This window comes from Tachysurus vachellii, chromosome 7, assembly GCF_030014155.1.
Source record: "Tachysurus vachellii isolate PV-2020 chromosome 7, HZAU_Pvac_v1, whole genome shotgun sequence".
Classification (NCBI taxonomy): domain Eukaryota; kingdom Metazoa; phylum Chordata; class Actinopteri; order Siluriformes; family Bagridae; genus Tachysurus; species Tachysurus vachellii.
The window spans coordinates 23,048,566-23,069,687 of NC_083466.1; the positions used below are offsets into that span (position 1 = coordinate 23,048,566).

The 21,122-nt window shown below is 41.4% G+C and overlaps 1 protein-coding gene across 1 annotated transcript in view; it reads left to right on the forward strand.

Annotated features, from left to right (window-relative positions):
* Window positions 1-5,459: 5,459 nt before the first annotated feature.
* Window positions 5,460-21,122, forward strand: part of LOC132848921 (immunoglobulin superfamily member 1-like) — a 46,103-nt gene continuing 30,440 nt past the window's right edge. The window contains exons 1-2 of the mRNA XM_060875020.1: window positions 5,460-5,888; window positions 15,463-15,738. Coding sequence (XP_060731003.1) covers window positions 5,573-5,888; window positions 15,463-15,738 — 592 coding nt within the window. The 5' untranslated portion in view covers window positions 5,460-5,572. The remainder of the gene's footprint in view (window positions 5,889-15,462; window positions 15,739-21,122) is intronic.

A 21,122-nucleotide genomic window follows, 5' to 3' on the forward strand; every position in this document is an offset into this window, starting at 1 on the left:
AGTAAAGTAGTGTCAGATTTAGAGTAAACAACTGTGACACACATTTACAATAAAGTACTGTGATACCTTAATGTTATATTAAATAACAAGTGTCCTAGGACACTTGCGTATTTGCTGATGTAGGACACAACTGAGTTGAAGGGTTTTGCCCAATAACATTTTGGTGGTGCTGGGATTTGAGCACACAAGCTTCTGAAGTGTTCATCTGAGCCTTAACCTCTGAGCCACAACAACTACACCAAAACAACACTGCAATTAGCTTGCACTGATTCAACTACTTCTTAAGAGTCAAGAAGCTTTTATTGTCATTTTAACCCTATATACATAGCTGACACAGTGAAATGGAAACATTTCTCCAGGACGCTGGTGCTACATAAAACACAGAGCTAAGGACATAAAAGTAAGTTGTCCTAGCCACATTAAATGCATAATGAGCACCTAGTGCAAACACAAGGACAGTGCAGACAGAAAACACAATACACCACAGGATGTGTAAGTTTAGTCCTCCTGTAAAACATGGTCAGAATGATGGGTGGGAGATGGTCTTACTCACCACCACATCATTATACCACTGAATTAGCTCCACCAAAACACTGTAGTGAATCAATGCAATCTAGTTAATGTATTTGTGGTGACACAGTGGGTTAAAGTTCAATAAAATATAAGAAGGTTGTCTGTTCTAATCCCAGTGATACCAAACTGCCTTGATTGTTTTCTTGACCAGGATTCTTCAGATTAGTTATATATTTAATTAACCAAATGACCAAATGTAAATGTGTTATTTTATGCTACACATAATATTCCATAACTGTACTGTAAATATATGTAGTGCCCTATTCCCCTCAGATTAAATGGGATGGGCCCTGGGTGTGTGGGTTTAGGATCTCTCCTATTAAAATACATATACAGATGTTATCTATACATTCATTCCAGCAATCTTTGATATAAAATAGACACCACAACAACATTGAATTTATTGTAACTGTACCCAATTTAATTGAAACGGAAATAAAAATAAAACCACGATACTTAAAATAAAACAAAATATGATTCAATATATTTTGAAAATATAAAACAAAAATATGAAATGGTACCCCTAGGCTCTATCAGTTCATTAACAGTTTACTAAAAAAAATAATTCCAAAAGAAAAAAACGTAGCAGGCCTGAGTCATGGCTAGTGAGTGGTGTGATGAGGCAACCCAGTCTCACGGCAGTTCGTCACATAGGTTACGAAATGTAATCTATTTGATTCGTGTTCACGTAGACGGAGCTCCCTTTTTTAACGTGTCAAAAAGCACAGACTTTTGATCTAATGTATTTCAATAGGAAGCATCTTTCGTGTCTGCACAGCGTTTTTCTTTCCACCACGGTATTTTAGTCAAACGCAAAACAAATGTGAGTGGGATGAAAATACCTCAAAGATTCCAGTAGGAGCAAGATCATTTGAGTAAACAATTTGTGTCAAGTTCGCTCTCAAAATGGCAGGGAAAAAAGGTGATAATCATATGTGCCCATGTGTATGATGTGGCTCTTAGCGGTAACACAGTAAAAAATGGTCTCTTGGTCTCTGACTGGTTGGCTTGGCATCTTGCTCCTCTCTTCAATTCTTTGTGTTCTCACTCTTTCTCTCCTCGTACCCAACAGCATCTGGTTTAAAACAATTATAAAAGCCCAATTAATCATGTATATTTTCTAGAAAATGAGCACTTAAAAATGAACAACTTTAATAAAAAAAGTCAAATAAACATTTTTACATTTTAAACATTTGTCAATTGACCAATAACTGTATTTGTTTATTTATTACAACTTCCTTATGCATTTTTAACTGGGCTACAAATAGAACAATAGGCTACACTAGTAAAGTAACATAATAGTAGTAAAAGATGTAGGTCTAGTTATTGTTTTTCTGAGATCAGTAACATCACAGAGACAGAAAATCTTTTCATTTTAAATCTGATTAGTGCAGTAAAGATTACATTACTGCTGAACTGTGTGTTTCTTCTCTAACAGGAAAAACTGAACTCACAACAGTATAAAATGTGTAAATGTATAAATATAATTGGATAAATTCAGTGGAAGTGTTTGATAAAAGTGACATGGCTTCATTTATATGACATCATTTAAGAGCTGTGGTCAGAAGTTTTATTGATTATTTGATTTAACTTTTATTTAACGAGGTAATATCACTGAGATTAAAAAATCCCATTTTCAAGAGACCTGGGCAAGACATCAGCATGCCAAATTTCAACAAGCAAAACAGACAAGCAGTTATACAATAGAGTTAGCATAGCATCATAGCATCCCAAAACATTGATCTGAAAATTTCTTCATGTAGACAAATTACACACAAACATTGTGTATTTTTTTGTTTGTTTGTTTAAAAACAAAAGACTATAAAATGGCTATTTATGATGTTTTTAAAGAATGTTAAACTGTCACAAAATTAGCATAAAGTAAGTTTAAATTATGTTTGGATGTTCATAATTGAATCATTTTCTATAAATTCAGACATGGCTAGATAAGTTGGAACAGCTCAGTGTTCATGTTAATTGTGACAGGAAAAGCAGAAGTATGATGGATGTGTGAATGGATGGATGAAATGCCCCACAACTTAAATGAAGCACTGATAGATTATATGTGTATTAAATGTTGTTTTAAGTGTTAAATGTGTAAATAAGCAGGTAATTATGGTAGACTGGAAATACAGAATGTTACTTAGACCTCTTAGAACTTATTAGCTATTCTGATTGTAGTGACACATTTTTACTGAGTTATTATTTAAACAAATAATTTACAAATATTTGACATTAATTAATAATTACTTAATAGTCAAGATGATTCCTGTCATGATTTTCAACTTTCACTACTGTGATTTTACAGTAAACAGGCCTTTCAAACTCTTGTTTACTCTTGTAAACAAGGTTTATTTGGGGCAAGAAATGGGCAAAAAACAAAAACGCACAGACCTATCTGTAGAAAAACATTCATATAAAAGCCATTTTTGGGTCTTTTGACTTCAAATTTTTTTTGGTGAAAGCTAAGACATGTGGCTATGACCTTTAGGTGTCCACAGTAGTGTTTTTTAATAATTTTACAGTACATTTTTACAGGCGGAAATGAAATCCTCCATTCTAGCCTCTGTAACTTTGTGCCAGTAAGGCCTAGAATCACTCTGACACTTGTATCTGGAACTAGAGATTGACTTCTTTCCAATAAGACCAGGCCCAATCCTGTGTGACAAGTATGTGGGAGCTGTACAACTTTTTAGGTGGTATGTCATATAGGCGAAAATCATAAAAATCAGGGTATTTTCTTAAGAGGAAAATACCCTGTTGTAAGAGGTCTAAGTAACATTCTGTATTTCCAGTCTACCGTAATGACTGAATCAGATTTTTTAATTTCAGAATTCTGAATTTGAGACAATTTATAAAAGATGAGGAAAATAAATGCACTGGGGCAATTTAGTGACATTTATATATCAGTTCAATGTTTGTTTTTATTTATTTATTTTTAAACAATTTTCTGCATGACTTTATAGGCTCTCGGTCACGTAGCTGTAATTAGCGCAACTCGTGACACGTGTTCACGCCTCTATTTAATTGAGCCCGAGTTTCGGCGCTCGGCGTGCAGACAGAGTGTGCTAACAATGGTGTTTAGTCTGCTGTCCCCAGCACCTTACTAAATATCTTAAAATATAAGACATGTGCTCCATCATAGTGTCACGAACACGGGATAAAACGGACCCAGATGCAGGATAGACAAATAAACAGGGTTTAATAACAGAAGTACACAAAACATGACACGGACTAGAGACAGGACAAGACAACAGTAAATTCCGCGCTGCACAAGGCAACGTGGCACAGTTAAATACAGAAGACAATGAGACACAATTAGGAACAGGTTTGGAGACAGGGAGGAGCAGACGAAGGCGGGGCAGACACGTGACGAGGAACGTAAACAAATGCACATGGCCAAAAGTATAACCCTAACCCACACAACTCTGTTTCTTAGTTCCTTATTATTATTTTAACTAGGCTATACTAATAAAGTAACAATATTAAGAAAAGATGTAGGTCTAGTTATTGTTTTTCTGAGACCAGTAACATCACAGAGACAGAAACAATGCTTTACATTTTAAATCTGATTAGTGCAGTAAAGATTACATTATTTGTGTTTGTTCTCTAACAGAAAACTTTAAAACTGAACTCAGAACAGTATATGATGTGTAAATATAATAAATTATAAAATTTACTGAAGTAAATTCAGTAAAAGTGTTTGATAGAAATGACATGAGTTCATTCATGTTTCATCGTACATGGGGAAACAGAATCCAACAGAATAGGTCATGTGTAGATTTGCATTTTGTGTTTTTTTATGCAAACTAAACAAAACTAAAACAATAATAAACAAGTTGTTTAGCCTCATCACAGAGACAATAATAATGGTTCACTGTAGAAGTGATTAGTGTAGTAAAGACTACTTCACATTCTGAACTGTTTCATTTCTAACAGAAAAACCTAAACCTCAACTCACATCAAGCCTTAAAGGAGCTGCACTGAGAGGAAACTCAGTGACTCTGTCCTGTACACTGACACCACAGTCTGCTGGATGGAAGTTTTATTGGTACAAATACACACAGGGCTATTGGACTAGACACCAGTACTTCATCAGTTCAGTTAGAGTCTCTGATGGAGGTCAGTACAGGTGCAGAGCTGGAAGAGGAAACCCAGTCTACTACACAGACTACAGTAATGTACTCTCACTAACTGTTATTGGTGAGTAAGAGACTTTGTGTTAAATGATTCTGCACAACACTGAACATATAAACAGGTGAATACAGTCAGAATATAGCAACATTTACACAGCTACTTACAGAGAAAACTTTCAGATAAATAATTTTATTAAAGTTAAAGAGAGACAGTGTGAACACGGCTGAGCAGGACTGGTGTGAGGTGAGCTGGAAAGTGACAAAACACTAGTTTAACTTTGGTAGGAACCTGTAAAACTATTTTAAGATGCTGCTCAGAGGCTGTAAAAGGGCTTCATGAAGTTACTGCTTCAGTAACATCAAAAAACACGAATCAAGACCTGCCTCGTGTGAATGAGTGAAGAGGACAAGGGTTGAACTTTTATAGTAAATAACAATCTGATAGAAGGAGAGAGATTAGAGATGAAAGTGATGACGTGAAAGAGACGTGGCGATTGAGTGTGTATGAGGAACTAATTACGTGTGTGTGTGTGTGTTTCCATTCAGTACACGTGTAAAAAGACATTCAAATCAAATAAACAATTTATACTCAGTCATTCAATCTGTATCTTTTTTTTGTTCACTTGCTGACATTCAGAATTTCTGAAGATGTCTTGTCTTATTAACATAAACAGGATTTTTTAAACACAAAGTATTTCAGACAATAAATTGTGTTGAAGATACAGTCTGTACAGAATCCTGATTATTTTTAGGTCTGAGTCTGTATTAAAATTGTGATCTACATTTACTTCATCAGTGGTGATTGTTGTCTGACAGAGTTTCATCATTTACATGTGAGCTGATATACTGTATCTACACTCTGAATGGTTATCTACAGAATAGAAACAGTAATGATTTGTTTGTTTCTTACAGAGAGTCCTAAACCTACAGTGACTATAAACCCTGATACTCAGGTGTTCATAGGAGAGACTGTGACTTTCAGGTGTGATGTAGAGGAAGGAAGAGACACTGAGTGGACGTACGGCTGGTTTAGGGACAGTAACACATTCTACCCATATCCCACAACAAAGAGGTTCAGCACCAGCTATGTTACGAATGGTCAATACACCTGCAGAGGGAGGAGGACAAGTGACTCTCAGATGTCAGAGATGAGTGATTCTGTTACACTCTCTGTATCAGGTGAGTCTGTTAATGAATGTTACAACTTTTATGTAAAAAGTATCACTAGTTCTAGATTTTGTTCCAGTTTGTATCACATGAAAAAAATTATTATTATTATTATTATTATTATGACTTTTTTCCCTATTTTTAAGTAACTGGTTCTTTTAATTAATAAAGAATCAGTACAACATATCGTTGCTGTCGGGCGGAAACCTCGTATGTCCAAATTTGGTCAATTTCATATTTTTTCATATATCGATGCTATTGGTCAGTCCCCATGTGGGTCTGTTATTTTTACAAGTTATTAACCATCTAAAGTCTTGAAAATAGCTTGAGCGCAAATCTCTTAACTCCATTGGACACTTCAACTGTCCACCTCTTCCTCACTCCGCGGGAGAGCTTCGCGGCATATTTCTCCTCAAGAAGAGTCACATCTACTCCTCGCAACGAATCAACACGTCTTCTGAGGTAAATGTCTTCAAAACACTGGGCTCAAAGAAAATAAATCTTGACCCCCGCTAGTTCTGGTGCTCATCTGAGGACAGGAATTTAGCGCAAGACAATCCACTGCAACGCGGACTAAACCCTGTGCACTGCAGATAAGGTACGCCGGTTTTTTAATTTCCTGAAAAATAACGGTTTTGGCGATACGAGGATTCCGCCCGACAGCGACGATATTTGATATTCTGATGCTGTGACATTTTTCCTGGGCTATTATTTAAATTGTTAGAAAGAAACCTGACATTTATGAGCCACACATAATTCTTCACCTAATATTTAATCTGAATCTGTTATGATTTTATATTGAAAATGTATTTCAAAGTTTCAATTAATTTCAAAGTTTCATAGAAAATATTTAAATGAATGAATGAGATTTTAAAACAACACTAATGACTGCAGTATGGCTCAGAATATGACACAATTTATAAACATCATCAAAAGCAAATTAACAGTTTGATCATCATTTTAATTTTATTTATTCAATGTACTGCATATAAACTATGTAATAAAGTTATGTAATAACTTTAGGATTCCAGTACAGGTTTTGTCTTCCCAATCTGCTAACAGCAAAATACACTTTCCTACAACTTGAGGTGGCAGTAAAGTAAAGTAGTGTCAGATTTAGGGTAAATAACTGTGACACACATTTACAATAAAGTACTGTGATACCTTAATGTTATATTAAATAACTCGTATCCTAGGACACTTGTGTATTTTGCTGATGTAGGACACAACTGAGTTGAAGGGTTTTGCCCAATAACATCTTGGTGGTGCTGGGATTTGAGCACACAAGCTTCTGAAGTGTTCATCTGAGCCTTAACCTCTGAGCCACAACAACTACACCAAAACAACACTGCAATTAGCTTGAACTGATTCAACTACTTCTTAAGAGTCAAGAAGCTTTTATTGTCATTTTAACCCTATATACATAGCTGACGCAGTGAAATGGAAACATTTCTCCAGGACCCTGGTTCTACATAAAACACAGAGCTAAGGACATAAAAGTAAGTTGTCCTAGCCACATAAAATGCATAATGAGCACCTAGTGCAAACACAAGGACAGTGCAGACAGAAAACACAATACACCACAGGACATGTAAGTTTAGTCCTCCTGTAAAACATGGTCAGAATGATGAGTGGGAGATGGTCTTACTCACCACCACATCATTATACCACTGAATTAGCTCCACCAAAACACTGTAGTGAATCAATGCAATCTAGTTAATGTATTTGTGGTGACACAGTGGGTTAAAGTTCAATAAAATATAAGAAGGTTGTCTGTTCTAATCCCAGAGATACCAAACTGCCTTGATTGGTTTCTTGACCAGGATTCTTCAGATTAGTTATATATTTAATTAACCAAATGACCAAATGTAAATGTGTTATTTTATGCTACACATAATATTCCATAACTGTACTGTAAATATATGTAGTGCCCTATTCCCCTCAGATTAAATGGGACGGGCCCTGCGTGTGTCATGTGTAACGAGCCGCCGGACGAGCGTCGCCATAGAGACGCGTCCCCAGAATACTAGCGCGCTTCCGGACTACACTTCCCATCAGCCACCGTTCTTCCTGATTACCGCACCAGCTGTTTCTCATCTACCATTCATATATATTCACGCCAGAACTGCTTACCTGTGCGAGGTCTCGACTTGTCTTTGTACAGTTATTCTGAGCGTTTCCCGTGTTCGATTCACCACAACCAGAACGAGTGGAGCCGGTACCTGATGTGGGCCGAATACGCTCAGAACTCTCTCATCAAACCCGCCACGGGTCTGACACCCTTTCAGTGCGTCCTCGGCTTCCAGCCTCCCTTATTCCCCTGGTCCGACACGCCCACTGACCTGCCGGCCGTTGATGACTGGTTTCATCGGAGCGGGGAGACGTGGACCAAGGCTCACCGGCAGCTACGGAGAGCCGTCAGGGTGCAGAAAACCCAGGCGGACAAACACCGCAGAACACATCCCGAGTACCAACCCGGCCAGTGGGTTTGGCTTTCGACTCGCGACATCCGTCTCCGCCTACCCTGCCGCAAGCTCAGTCCCCGGTACGTGGGTCCGTTCCGAATCCTCAGGCGCATTAACCCCGTCTCGTACCGCCTCTCACTGCCTGCCGCCTACCGCATTTCCCCGACCTTCCACGTTTCGCTACTGAAACCGGCCGACGAGCCGAGAAGAGGTCCGGATCCTCCCGCGGATCTGCCCGCGCCACCGCCGCTGATGATCGACGGCGAGGAGTCCTACCTAGTTCGCGAGCTGCTCGACTCCAGACGTCGGCGGGGCCTCTTGGAATACCTGGTCGACTGGGAGGGCTTCGGCCCGGAGGAGCGCTCATGGGTGAAGGCGGGGGACATCCTGGATCCGTCGCTCACGGCCGAATTTCACCAGCGGTACCCAGGGAGGCCGGCACCCCGTCCTCGGGGCCGGCCCCGGCGTAGGGTCCGTCCTCGCGTCAGGAGCCGCTCGCAGGGGGGGGGCTCTGTCATGTGTAACGAGCCGCCGGACGAGCGTCGCCATAGAGACGCGTCCCCAGAATACTAGCGCGCTTCCGGACTACACTTCCCATCAGCCACCGTTCTTCCTGATTACCGCACCAGCTGTTTCTCATCTACCATTCATATATATTCACGCCAGAACTGCTTACCTGTGCGAGGTCTCGACTTGTCTTTGTACAGTTATTCTGAGCGTTTCCCGTGTTCGATTCTTTGGTTTTCTGTTCTGTTTTGCCTCTCGATACTTCTGATTGTTTGCCGCCTGCCCCGACCTTAGTGCCTGTTCCTGATTCCGATTCTGCCTTCCGTCTCTTATTACTGTTTGCCCGTTCTGATCTCTGCCTGTACGACTCTGTCAGTGTTTTCTATTAAACACTTTCTGCTGCACATGGATCCACAGCCGTATGCCGCCTCCTCATTACAGGAGACCTCGCCAACAGAGGATCCAGCAGCTGTCGCTCAGCTGACCACGCAGGTCACCAGTCAGGCACAGCAACTCGCCGGCCACCACCAACAGCTGACACGCCTCACTCAACTCACACAGGAGCTCGCCGTGGCATTGCAGGGGCTGCATGGAGCCGCCGCTCCGCCGAATCCCCCAGCTCCAGCACCGGCTCCCCAGGCCACGGCGTACCACGCACCCACGATCGCCGGACCCCGTCTCGCCCTTCCGGAAAAATTTAACGGCGAACCGGGAAGCTGTCGGGGCTTCCTGATGCAGTGCTCACTGTTCGTGGCACAGCAACCGTCCCTGTACATCACGGAGGACAGCCGCATAGCCTTCGTCTGTTCTCTGCTTACAGGAAGGGCATTGGAGTGGGCCACCGCCGTGTGGGGAGAGAACGTCTTCCCCACGTTCGAGGCTTTTCTCGTCCGATTTCGGACCGTTTTCGACCACTCCGCATCTGGAGAGAGCGCGGAGGAGCGCCTGCTGGCCGTGTCCCAGGGCGATGGCACCGCGGCGGAGTATGCCCTGACATTCCGCACTCTCGCCGCTGAAGCGGGTTGGGGGGAACGCCCCCTGCGACTGCTCTATCGCAAGGGTCTGCATCCTGACCTCCAAGCTGAGTTGGCCTGCCGGGATGAGGGAAGGAGTCTGTCGGAATTCGTGGATCTCTCTATCCAACTGGATAATCTGATGCGCTCTCGCCGGGCGCGAGCCCCTCCGCGCACCGTCACACGTCCTGCACGTGCCGAATACACTGAACCCATGCAGGTCGATTACACGCACCTCACGCCGGAGGAACGAGATCGTCGCTTCCGTCTCCGTCTCTGCCTTTACTGTGGAGAACCGGGACACCGACTGCCGACCTGCCCAACCAGACCTCAGCACGGACGTTCCTACCCGGTGAGTCGACACTCCGTCACCCCGCAATCACCGAGCTGCGCCAAAATCGGTGTACGGCTCGGAATTCGGGGGGAGAATGTGGAGATCGGTGCTCTGATCGACTCGGGCGCAGCCGGTAATTTTATGTCTTGGGACTTCGTTCACGCCCATAACGTTCCTGTGATTCCCTCTGTGTTTCCCTTAGCAGTGGAGGCGATAGACGGACGACCGCTGGGAGAGGGGCGCGTTACACACCTCACGAGGAGGCTCAGCATGCAGGTGGGGGACCAACACCAGGAGCGCCTCTCCTTCCACGTCATCCACTCCCCACGGCACGCTCTCATCCTCGGCCTACCATGGCTTCAACTCCACGACCCAACCATTTCCTGGTCCGAGCTGCGCATAACCAGATGGGGCAGAGGCATTCAGTAAAGCCAAGGCCACGGAACTACCTCCTCATCGCGCCTGTGACTGCGCCATTGACCTGCTACCCGGGGTAACACCGCCTAGAGGGAGAATCTTCCCACTCTCACAGACGGAGTCCACGGCCATGAATGTTTATATCCAGGAAGAACTCAAGAAGGGGTTCATTCGTACTTCACGAAGCTTGACCTCCGCTGCGCATACAACCTCATCCGCATCAGACCAGGAGATGAGTGGAAAACTGCCTTCTCGACTCAATCAGGCCACTACGAATATTCGGTCATGCCGTTCGGCCTAGCGAACAGCCCAGCGGTCTTTCAGTCTTTCATAAACGATGTGTTCCGGGATATGCTCGACCGCTGCATGATCGTCTACATCGACGACATTCTCGTCTATTCAGAGAGCAAAGAGGAACACATCCAACACGTGAGGGCGGTGCTGCAACGCCTCATCCAGCATCGTTTATACGCCAAAGCAGAGAAGTGCGAGTTTCATCAAACCGCGACATCTTTCCTTGGGTACGTCATTTCAGCAGACGGAGTCGCTATGGATGACACGAAGGTGCAAGCAGTGCTACGATGGCCCAAACCACGGACCGTCAAAGAGCTACAACGCTTCCTGGGGTTCGCGAACTTCTATCGTCGCTTTATTCGTGGCTTCAGCATCATCGCTGCGCCCCTCACCTCGATGACACGACAGGCTTCTACTCAGCTCACCTGGTCGCCAGAGGCGCACAAGGCGTTCAACCAACTAAAGGAGAGCTTCACCACAGCCCCGATCCTCCACCACCCTGACCCGAACCGACCATTCATCGTCGAGGTGGACGCCTCCAACACAGGAATCGGCGCTGTTCTCTCTCAACGACAGGGACTCGCCGATAAAATGTTTCCATGTGCCTATTTCTCCCGCAAACTATCCCCGGCAGAACGGAACTACGACGTAGGAGATCGTGAACTCCTAGCCATGAAAGCAGCACTGGAGGAGTGGCGGCATTGGTTGGAGGGCGCACGGCATCCTTTTACCGTTCTCACCGATCACCGTAATCTGGAGTACCTACGTTCCGCCAAACGCATGAACCCACGCCAAGCTCGATGGACCATGTTCTTTACTCGGTTCCAATTCACCGTGACGTACAGACCAGGGAGCAAGAACATCAAAGCCGACGCCTTGTCACGCATTCACCGGGAACCGGACTCACACACGCCCCCCGAGCCGATCCTTCCTGAGACTCGCATCATAGCACCCATCCAGTGGGACATCATGACCGAGATCGCCAGCGCCAACGCCCAAACACAGCCTCCGAGCGAATGTCCCACCGGGAAAACGTTCGTACCGGACCACCTGCGCGCTCCGCTCCTCAACCTGCTGCACGCGAGCCCAGCCTCCGGGCACCCCGGCATAACCGCGACAACCCATCTGGTCCAGAACGAGTTCTGGTGGCCGTCTCTGGCCGCAGACACACGCGAGCATGTCCACGGCTGCGCGGTGTGCCACGCCACCAAAACCTCTCACCAATTACCCGCGGGCTTACTACATCCTCTACCAGTCCCACAACGTCCCTGGGCACACATTGCATTGGACTTTATCACAGATCTGCCTCGATCCGACAACTACACCACCATTCTGACCGTGATCGATCGATTCTCGAAAGCCTGCCGACTGATCCCATTGACCAAGCTTCCCTCCGCCTTCGAAACTGCGGAGATGCTCTGCAACCACGTTTTCCGCTTTTATGGTCTTCCAGAAGACATCGTCTCGGACAGAGGCCCTCAGTTTACCTCACGGGTCTGGAAAGCCTTCTTCAGACGGTTAAACGTCAATATCAGTCTCACTTCGGGGTACCACCCACAGTCCAATGGTCAGACGGAACGCCTCAACCAGGAAATCATCCGCTTTCTCCGCACGTATTGTCACCACAACCAGAACGAGTGGAGCCGGTACCTGATGTGGGCCGAATACGCTCAGAACTCTCTCATCAAACCCGCCACGGGTCTGACACCCTTTCAGTGCGTCCTCGGCTTCCAGCCTCCCTTATTCCCCTGGTCCGACACGCCCACTGACCTGCCGGCCGTTGATGACTGGTTTCATCGGAGCGGGGAGACGTGGACCAAGGCTCACCGGCAGCTACGGAGAGCCGTCAGGGTGCAGAAAACCCAGGCGGACAAACACCGCAGAACACATCCCGAGTACCAACCCGGCCAGTGGGTTTGGCTTTCGACTCGCGACATCCGTCTCCGCCTACCCTGCCGCAAGCTCAGTCCCCGGTACGTGGGTCCGTTCCGAATCCTCAGGCGCATTAACCCCGTCTCGTACCGCCTCTCACTGCCTGCCGCCTACCGCATTTCCCCGACCTTCCACGTTTCGCTACTGAAACCGGCCGACGAGCCGAGAAGAGGTCCGGATCCTCCCGCGGATCTGCCCGCGCCACCGCCGCTGATGATCGACGGCGAGGAGTCCTACCTAGTTCGCGAGCTGCTCGACTCCAGACGTCGGCGGGGCCTCTTGGAATACCTGGTCGACTGGGAGGGCTTCGGCCCGGAGGAGCGCTCATGGGTGAAGGCGGGGGACATCCTGGATCCGTCGCTCACGGCCGAATTTCACCAGCGGTACCCAGGGAGGCCGGCACCCCGTCCTCGGGGCCGGCCCCGGCGTAGGGTCCGTCCTCGCGTCAGGAGCCGCTCGCAGGGGGGGGGCTCTGTCATGTGTAACGAGCCGCCGGACGAGCGTCGCCATAGAGACGCGTCCCCAGAATACTAGCGCGCTTCCGGACTACACTTCCCATCAGCCACCGTTCTTCCTGATTACCGCACCAGCTGTTTCTCATCTACCATTCATATATATTCACGCCAGAACTGCTTACCTGTGCGAGGTCTCGACTTGTCTTTGTACAGTTATTCTGAGCGTTTCCCGTGTTCGATTCTTTGGTTTTCTGTTCTGTTTTGCCTCTCGATACTTCTGATTGTTTGCCGCCTGCCCCGACCTTAGTGCCTGTTCCTGATTCCGATTCTGCCTTCCGTCTCTTATTACTGTTTGCCCGTTCTGATCTCTGCCTGTACGACTCTGTCAGTGTTTTCTATTAAACACTTTCTGCTGCACATGGATCCACAGCCGTATGCCGCCTCCTCATTACAGCGTGTGTGGGTTTAGGATCTCTCCTATTAAAATACATATACAGATGTTATCTATACATTCATTCCAGCAATCTTTGATATAAAATAGACACCACAACAACATTGAATTTATTGTAACTGTACCCAATTTAATTGAAACGGAAATAAAAATAAAACCAAGATACTTAAAATAAAACAAAATATGAAAAAATATATTTTGAAAATATAAAACAAAAATATGAAATGGTACCCCTAGGCTCTAATAGTGCATTAACAGTTTACTAAAAAAATAATTCCAAAAGAAAAAAACGTAGCAGGCCTGAGTCATGGCAAGTAATGTAAACATTTTTACATTTTAAGCATTTGTCAATTGACCAATAACTGTATTTATTTATTTATTACAACTTCCTTATGCATTTTTAACTGGGCTACAAATAGAACAATAGGCTACACTAGTAAAGTAACATAATAGTAGTAAAAGATGTAGGTCTAGTTATTGTTTTTCTGAGATCAGTAACATCACAGAGACAGAAAATCTTTTCATTTTAAATCTGATTAGTGTAGTAAAGATTACATTACTCCTGAACTGTGTGTTTCTTCTCTAACAGAAAAACTAAACCGGAACTCACAACATTATAAAATGTGTAAAAGTGTAAATATAATAGGATAAATTCAGTGGAAGTGTTTGATAGAAGCGACATGGTTTCATTTATTTGACATTATTTAAGAGCTGTGGTCAGAAGTTTTATTGATTATTTGATTTAATCTTTATTTATCCAGGTAAAATCTCACTGAGATTAAAAATCCCATTTTCAAGAGACCTGGGCAAGACATCAGCATGTCAAATTTCAACAAGCAAAACAGACAAGCAGTTATACAATAGAGTTAGCATAGCATCATAGCATCCCAAAACATTGACCTGAAAATTTCTTCATGTAGACAAATTACACACAAACATTGTGTATTTTTTTGATTGTTTGTTTAAAAAAAAAGATTCTAAAATGGCTATTTATGGTGTTTTTAAAGAATATTAAACTATCACAAAATTAGCATAAAGTAAGTTCAAATTATGTTTGGATGTTTATAATTTAATAATTTTCAATATTTTCAGACATGGGTAGATACAGTAAGTTGTAACAGCTCAGTGTTCATGTCAAGCAGGTGATTACGGTAGACTGGAAATACAGAATGTTACTTAGACCTCTTAGAACTTATTAGCTATTCTGATTGTAGTGATACATTTTTACTGAGTTATTATTTAATTTGTTACAAATATTTGACATTAATTTGACATTTAATTTTCATTAAATGTCATTTCATTTCATGACATTTAACTTCTTTACTTTATAGTCAAGATGATTCCTGTCATGATTTTAAACTTTCACTACTGTGATTTTACAGTAAACAGTTAAATGACTGAATAAGATTTTTTTTTTAAAGAAAGAAAGAAAAAAGAAAAGAAAAAAGACTTAATGTGTGTAATATGGTTCAGAATATGAGACACAATTTATAAAAGATGTGGAAAAGAAATTCAATGGGGCAATTCAGTGACCTTTATGTATCAGTTCAATGTTTATTTTTATTAATTAATTTTTAAACAATTTTCTGCATATAAACAATGTGGAACCTTTACAAATAAACACTGTAACTAATTGCTTAATTAGGCACAAAGATTAAAATACTGGTTTTGTTGTAAAAGTGAATGAAATACAGCTCTTCATCATTTTATATCAACAGGAAAACCCAAACCGACTGTGATTGTGACTCCTCAGAGCTCCGTCTACACTGGAGACACTGTTACTCTGAGCTGTAATTTGATGTCCACTGGATGGAAGTTTCTCTGGTACGAAGGACCGACATGGAATTCCCAGTACATTGGAGACTCAGACACCAACACACACACTGTGAGAGTCTCTAATGAAGGACGAGTAAATTACTACTGTATAGCACGCAGAGGAAACTACTATTACTACGACTCAGAGAGGAGTGAACCAGCCACAATTACAGTGACAGGTGTGTCATGTTTTCTACTTTTACACTACAGGTTTAATGTTAGGAAGACAATGAACCCTAATTATTTTATTGTTTTAATTTTTATTTGTAATAATATAAATATATAATATATTTACTTGATTCTGGATATGTTTACATTTTTGTGATCTTTCTATAGCAAGACCAAAGCCTGAAGTGAAAGTACAGCCAGCTGACTATATAAATACAGCCAGCTATATATATATAATATATATATATATATATATATATATATATATATATATATATATATATATATATATATACATATTATATTGAAAATAGATTTCAAAGTTTCTCTGTTGTGATTTGACAGAAATGATTGAATGATTGAATGAGATTTAAAACAACACTAATGTCTGCAGTATGGCTCAGAATATAAGACACAATTTATAAACATAATCAAAAGCAAATTAACAGTTTGATCATCATTTTAATTCTATTTATTCAATGTACTGCATATAAACTATGTAAAAAAAATAAATAAATAACAATGCAATTTTTAATACAACACTCTCTACACTGCATACATAATTATTAGAGTGTTTATGTTTGTCATGATTAATATTACTTTTGAAGAAATACACTGCTAATAGTTATTACAAAACATCTTTAACAAAAAAGTGAGATCTGTCTCTCCCAGGAGAATTAGAACTTTATCAAATATGAGTGTACAGTTATTACACTATTATATTATTTTGAAGGATTTTCTCCACTTATTTCAAAGTGAAATATCAAACAAGAAAAGTTTAAACAAATCAATAATGGAAAACAAAATACAGCTTCAAATAAATAATGTTTTTTGGATTTTCATAGTATTCAGTTTCCACTATAGACATCCTTCTTTTCAGTGACTTTCATGAGCCTCTCATCCATAGAAATAGTGTCTTTATTTGTTCATGACTTATTTTAGCTGAAGCAGACACCACAGCCTCCCAGATACTATAATTAGACCCAAATGCATGGATAATATAAAAAGGGGATTATTAAGGAAATAAAACTACAAATACATGGAAAACACAAGGGAGACTAGGCAACAAAATAAAAAATATAACCAGGAAACATAACATACAAAAACAGAAGCACATGGCACAAGACAAATCCTGCCAGAACATCCCCCTGGTCTTCAGACAGGGAAAAGTCCAAACCGTATATGATATTAGTCATTAGTAAAGTCAGGACAAGAGGAACAAGATTTAAATCCAATGGACACACAGAGAGATCAAAACCCAAACTAGATCAAAACCAGAAATCCACAGAGAAGAATTCCAACAGGTAACCCAAGGCAGAGTCAAAGGGCAAAACAATGGTGAAAACAGAAAATAGATCCATTTAACCAACAAAAGAAAAATAATAAAATAAACAAAAAACCTCAGGGCACTAAAGGCACAAAATAATCCAACAAAGTGTGGAAAGGTAGACAGCTATATATACCAGTAGCAATGAGTGTGGAAGATAGAGAACGGGGTGCCAGCACTTCCGCAATGAGGATGTCAGAGCGAGAACAAAACTCGAAGGAATTTTGAAGGAAAATAAATTAAGATTAATCTGTTGGGTTACACACCAAGCGTCCACTACTGCACCCTTGAGCAAGGCTCTTAACACTCAAGTGCTCAGGTGTATGAAAATAAAATACAATGTATGTTGATCTGAATAAGGGCATCTGCCAAATTTAATCCAGGATCTGAACCTTGGGCCGAATTCAAACTGCTACAGAGTATAAAAGAGACAATCCCAGTCCACCCAATCAAATGCTTTTTCAGGATCAAGTGATGTTAGTACCTCTGGGGTATCGGGAGGGGTGGGATCATATAATATATTATACAGTCATATGCAAAAGTTTAGGAACCCCTGACAATTTCCATGATTTTCATTTATAAATATTTGGGTGTTTGGATCAGCAATTTCATTTTGATCTATCAAATAACTGAAGGGCACAGTATTATTTCAGTAGTGAAATGAGGTTTATTGGATTAACAGAAAATGTGGAACATCGAAATTAGACAAGTGCATAAATTTGGGCACCCTTGCCATTTTGTTTTATTTGAATACCTGTAACTGCTTAGCACTGATTAATTGGAACACACAATTGGTTTGGTGGCTCATTAAGCCTTGAACTTCATATTCAGGTGCATCCAATCATGAGAAAAGGTATTTAAGGTGGCCAATTGCAAGTTGTTGTTCTCTTTGACTCTCCTCTGAAGTGTGGCAACATGGAGGCCTCAAAACAACTCTCAAATGACCTGAAAACAAAGATTGTTCAACATTATGGTTTAGGGGAAGGCTACAAAAAGTTATTGCAGAGATATAAGCTGTCAGTGTCCACTGTGAGGAACATAGTGAGGAAATGGAAGACCACAGGCACAGTTCTTGTTAAGGCCAGAGGCAAAGGCGAAGGATGGTGAGAACGGTCAAAAACAGCCCACAGACCACCTCCAAAGACCTACAGCATCAACTTACTGCAGATGGTGTCACTGTGCATCATTCAACATTTCAGTGCACTTTGCACAAGGTGAAGCTGTACAGGAGAGTGAGGCGAAAGAAGCCTTTTCTGCACACATGCCACAAACAGAGTCGCTTGAGGTATGCAAACGCACATTTGGACAAGCCAGCTTCATTTTGGAATAAGGTGCTGTGGAGTGATGAAACAAAGATTATTATTATGAGTTATTTGGTCATAACAAGGGGCGTTATGCATGGCGGCATAAGAATACAGCATTCCAAGAAAAACACTTGCTACCCACAGTAAAATTTGGTGAAGGTTCCACCATGCTGTGGGGCTGTGTGGCCAGTGCTGGTACTGGGAATCTGGTTAAAGTTAAGCGGTCACATGGATTCCACTCAATAACAGCAGATTCTTGAGAATAATGTTGAGGGATCAGTCACAAAGTTGAAGTTACGCCGGGGCTGGATATTTCAACAAGACAACGACCCAAAACACTGCTCAAAATCTACTCAGGCATTTATGCAGAGGAACAAGTACAATGTTCTGGAATGGCCATCCCAGTCCCCAGACCTGAATATCATTGAACATCTGTAGGGTGATTTGAAGCGGGCTGTCCATGCTCGGCAACCATCAAACCTAACTGAACTGGGGATGTTTTGTAAGGAGGAATGGTCCAAAATACGTTCATCCAGAATCCAGACACTCATTACAGGCTATATGAAGTGTCTAGAGGCTGTTATTTCTGCCTTGGAAGGCTCTACTAAATATTGATGTGATTTTTCTGTTGGGGTGCCCGAATTTATGCACCTGTCTAATTTCGTTTTGATGCATATTGCGCATTTTCTGTTTATCCAATAAACCTCATTTCACTACTTAAACATTACTGTGTCCTTCAGTTATTTGATAGATCAAAATGAAATTGCTGATCCAAACACCCAAATATTTATAAATGAAAATCATGGAAATTGTCAGGGGTTCCTAAACTTTTGCATATGACTGTATAGCTGTCATATATTAAATAATGTTTTTTAATAAATCCTGTTTGGTCAACTGAGGGTAATATAGATTCCAGTGGATGGGCAAAAATCTCGGCCAATACAAGTTATTTCACTCACACTGGAGCAACAAACAAAAAAGTGGGTGGTACCATATTCCAGGTTTGGAGTTGACCACATACATGAAGTAGTCACTTGTCTCCAGAACAACAACAGTCCAACAGAATCACATGACCTGGGTTATCTCACTGTCTCTATCATTTATTTGTATCTTACTACATTCCCCTCGCTGTAATAACAAGAGGATAAATACACAAAGCGCTCTGAATTTCTAGTTGAAATTCTTTCATGAAAGTCTGTACTCAGATTATCTCCCTGACCATCTAAACCTTGTGTCCTTACAAGCTTAGAAGATAAAAAACTCAGAATTTTCACCTCACGACCGCTCCATAAGCCCGCTAGCATCTTGCTCCTCTCTTGTCTTCTTTGCACTCTCACTCTTTCTCTCCTCGAGGTTAAAAAAATGATAAAAGACCAATTAATCTTGTAAATTTATTTATTTATTTATTTATTTGTTTGTTTGTTTGTTTGTTTGTTTGTTCATTTATTTGTTCATTTATTTGTTCATTTATTTATTACAACTTTCCTATGCATTTCTAACTGGGCTACAAATAGAAAAAAATGCTTCACTAGTAAAGTAACATAATATTAAGAAAAGATGTCAGGGACAGAAGACGACGGAGGCAGATATAATGTAAAATCCCAGTTTATTGAGAAGTAGATGTGAATGAAATGAGTAATAGTGGATAAGTCCAGGTGAAGTTCCAACACACACACGCCGGGTCACAGGTTGCAAACCAACAATACCTAGATCCTTCGGTGGACGACGAACTCGGGAAACTACTGGTAAAAAAAGATAGAGTGAGGTTAGTAGATACAGCATATAGTTGTAGCTAGCATTTACGAGACTGGACAGTGTGTGTGTGTTTGAGAGCGTCTTTTATGAGGTGAGGTAATGAGGGGTGCAAGGTGACGGTGATTAGTACAGTAGACCTAGTTATTGTTTTTCTAAGATCAGTACATTTTAAATCTGATTAGTGCAGTAAAGATTACATTACTACTGAACTGTGTGTTTCATCTCTAACAGACTCCCAACATTATAAGATGTGTAAAAGTGTAAATATAATAGGTTCAATTCAGTGGGAGTGTTTGATAGAAATGACACGACTTCATTCATGTATCATTTCATCATATAAAGTGTGAGATCAAACTCCAACAGAAAGTTTTATTGCTCATTTCATGTACACTCTATTTAACCAGGTAAAGTTTAAAGATCCCTTTTCAAGAGAGACCTGGGCAAGAAAGCAGCATGCCAAATTTCAACAAGCAAAACAGACAAGCAGCTATTTAGTAGATTTAGCATAGCATCATAGCATTCCAAAAATATTTTCCATATTTTCACAACATTTTTATATAATTTGGAACAGCTCAGTGTTCATGTTAATTGTGATTGTCTTTCCCTTCATAAAAATGAAGGGATATGAGGGCTGTTTGAATAGATTCATTAAACTCTGGTTAAATGATGCATTGATGGATTATACTGTATGTGCATTAAAATATGTTTTAATACAGAATGTTACTTAGATCTCCTGGAGAGAATCTCTTGTGTAATATGTTCCTATAATTTCAATGATGTACATTTATGTGTTTGTTTGTTTGTTGTAAGGTGGAAACACGATTATTTTTAAGCAAAACACAAATCTTTAAATACAGTTGTAACGTTTCCACTATGTCTTCCAGTAAATAGATGTTCATGTTCTGTTTAATTTCTTTTTTACTCTATACAACTATAGCAATAAATTACTGTAGAGAGAGATTAGAGACCTGCATCATCACACTGCACTTATTATCTCACTTATGACCCT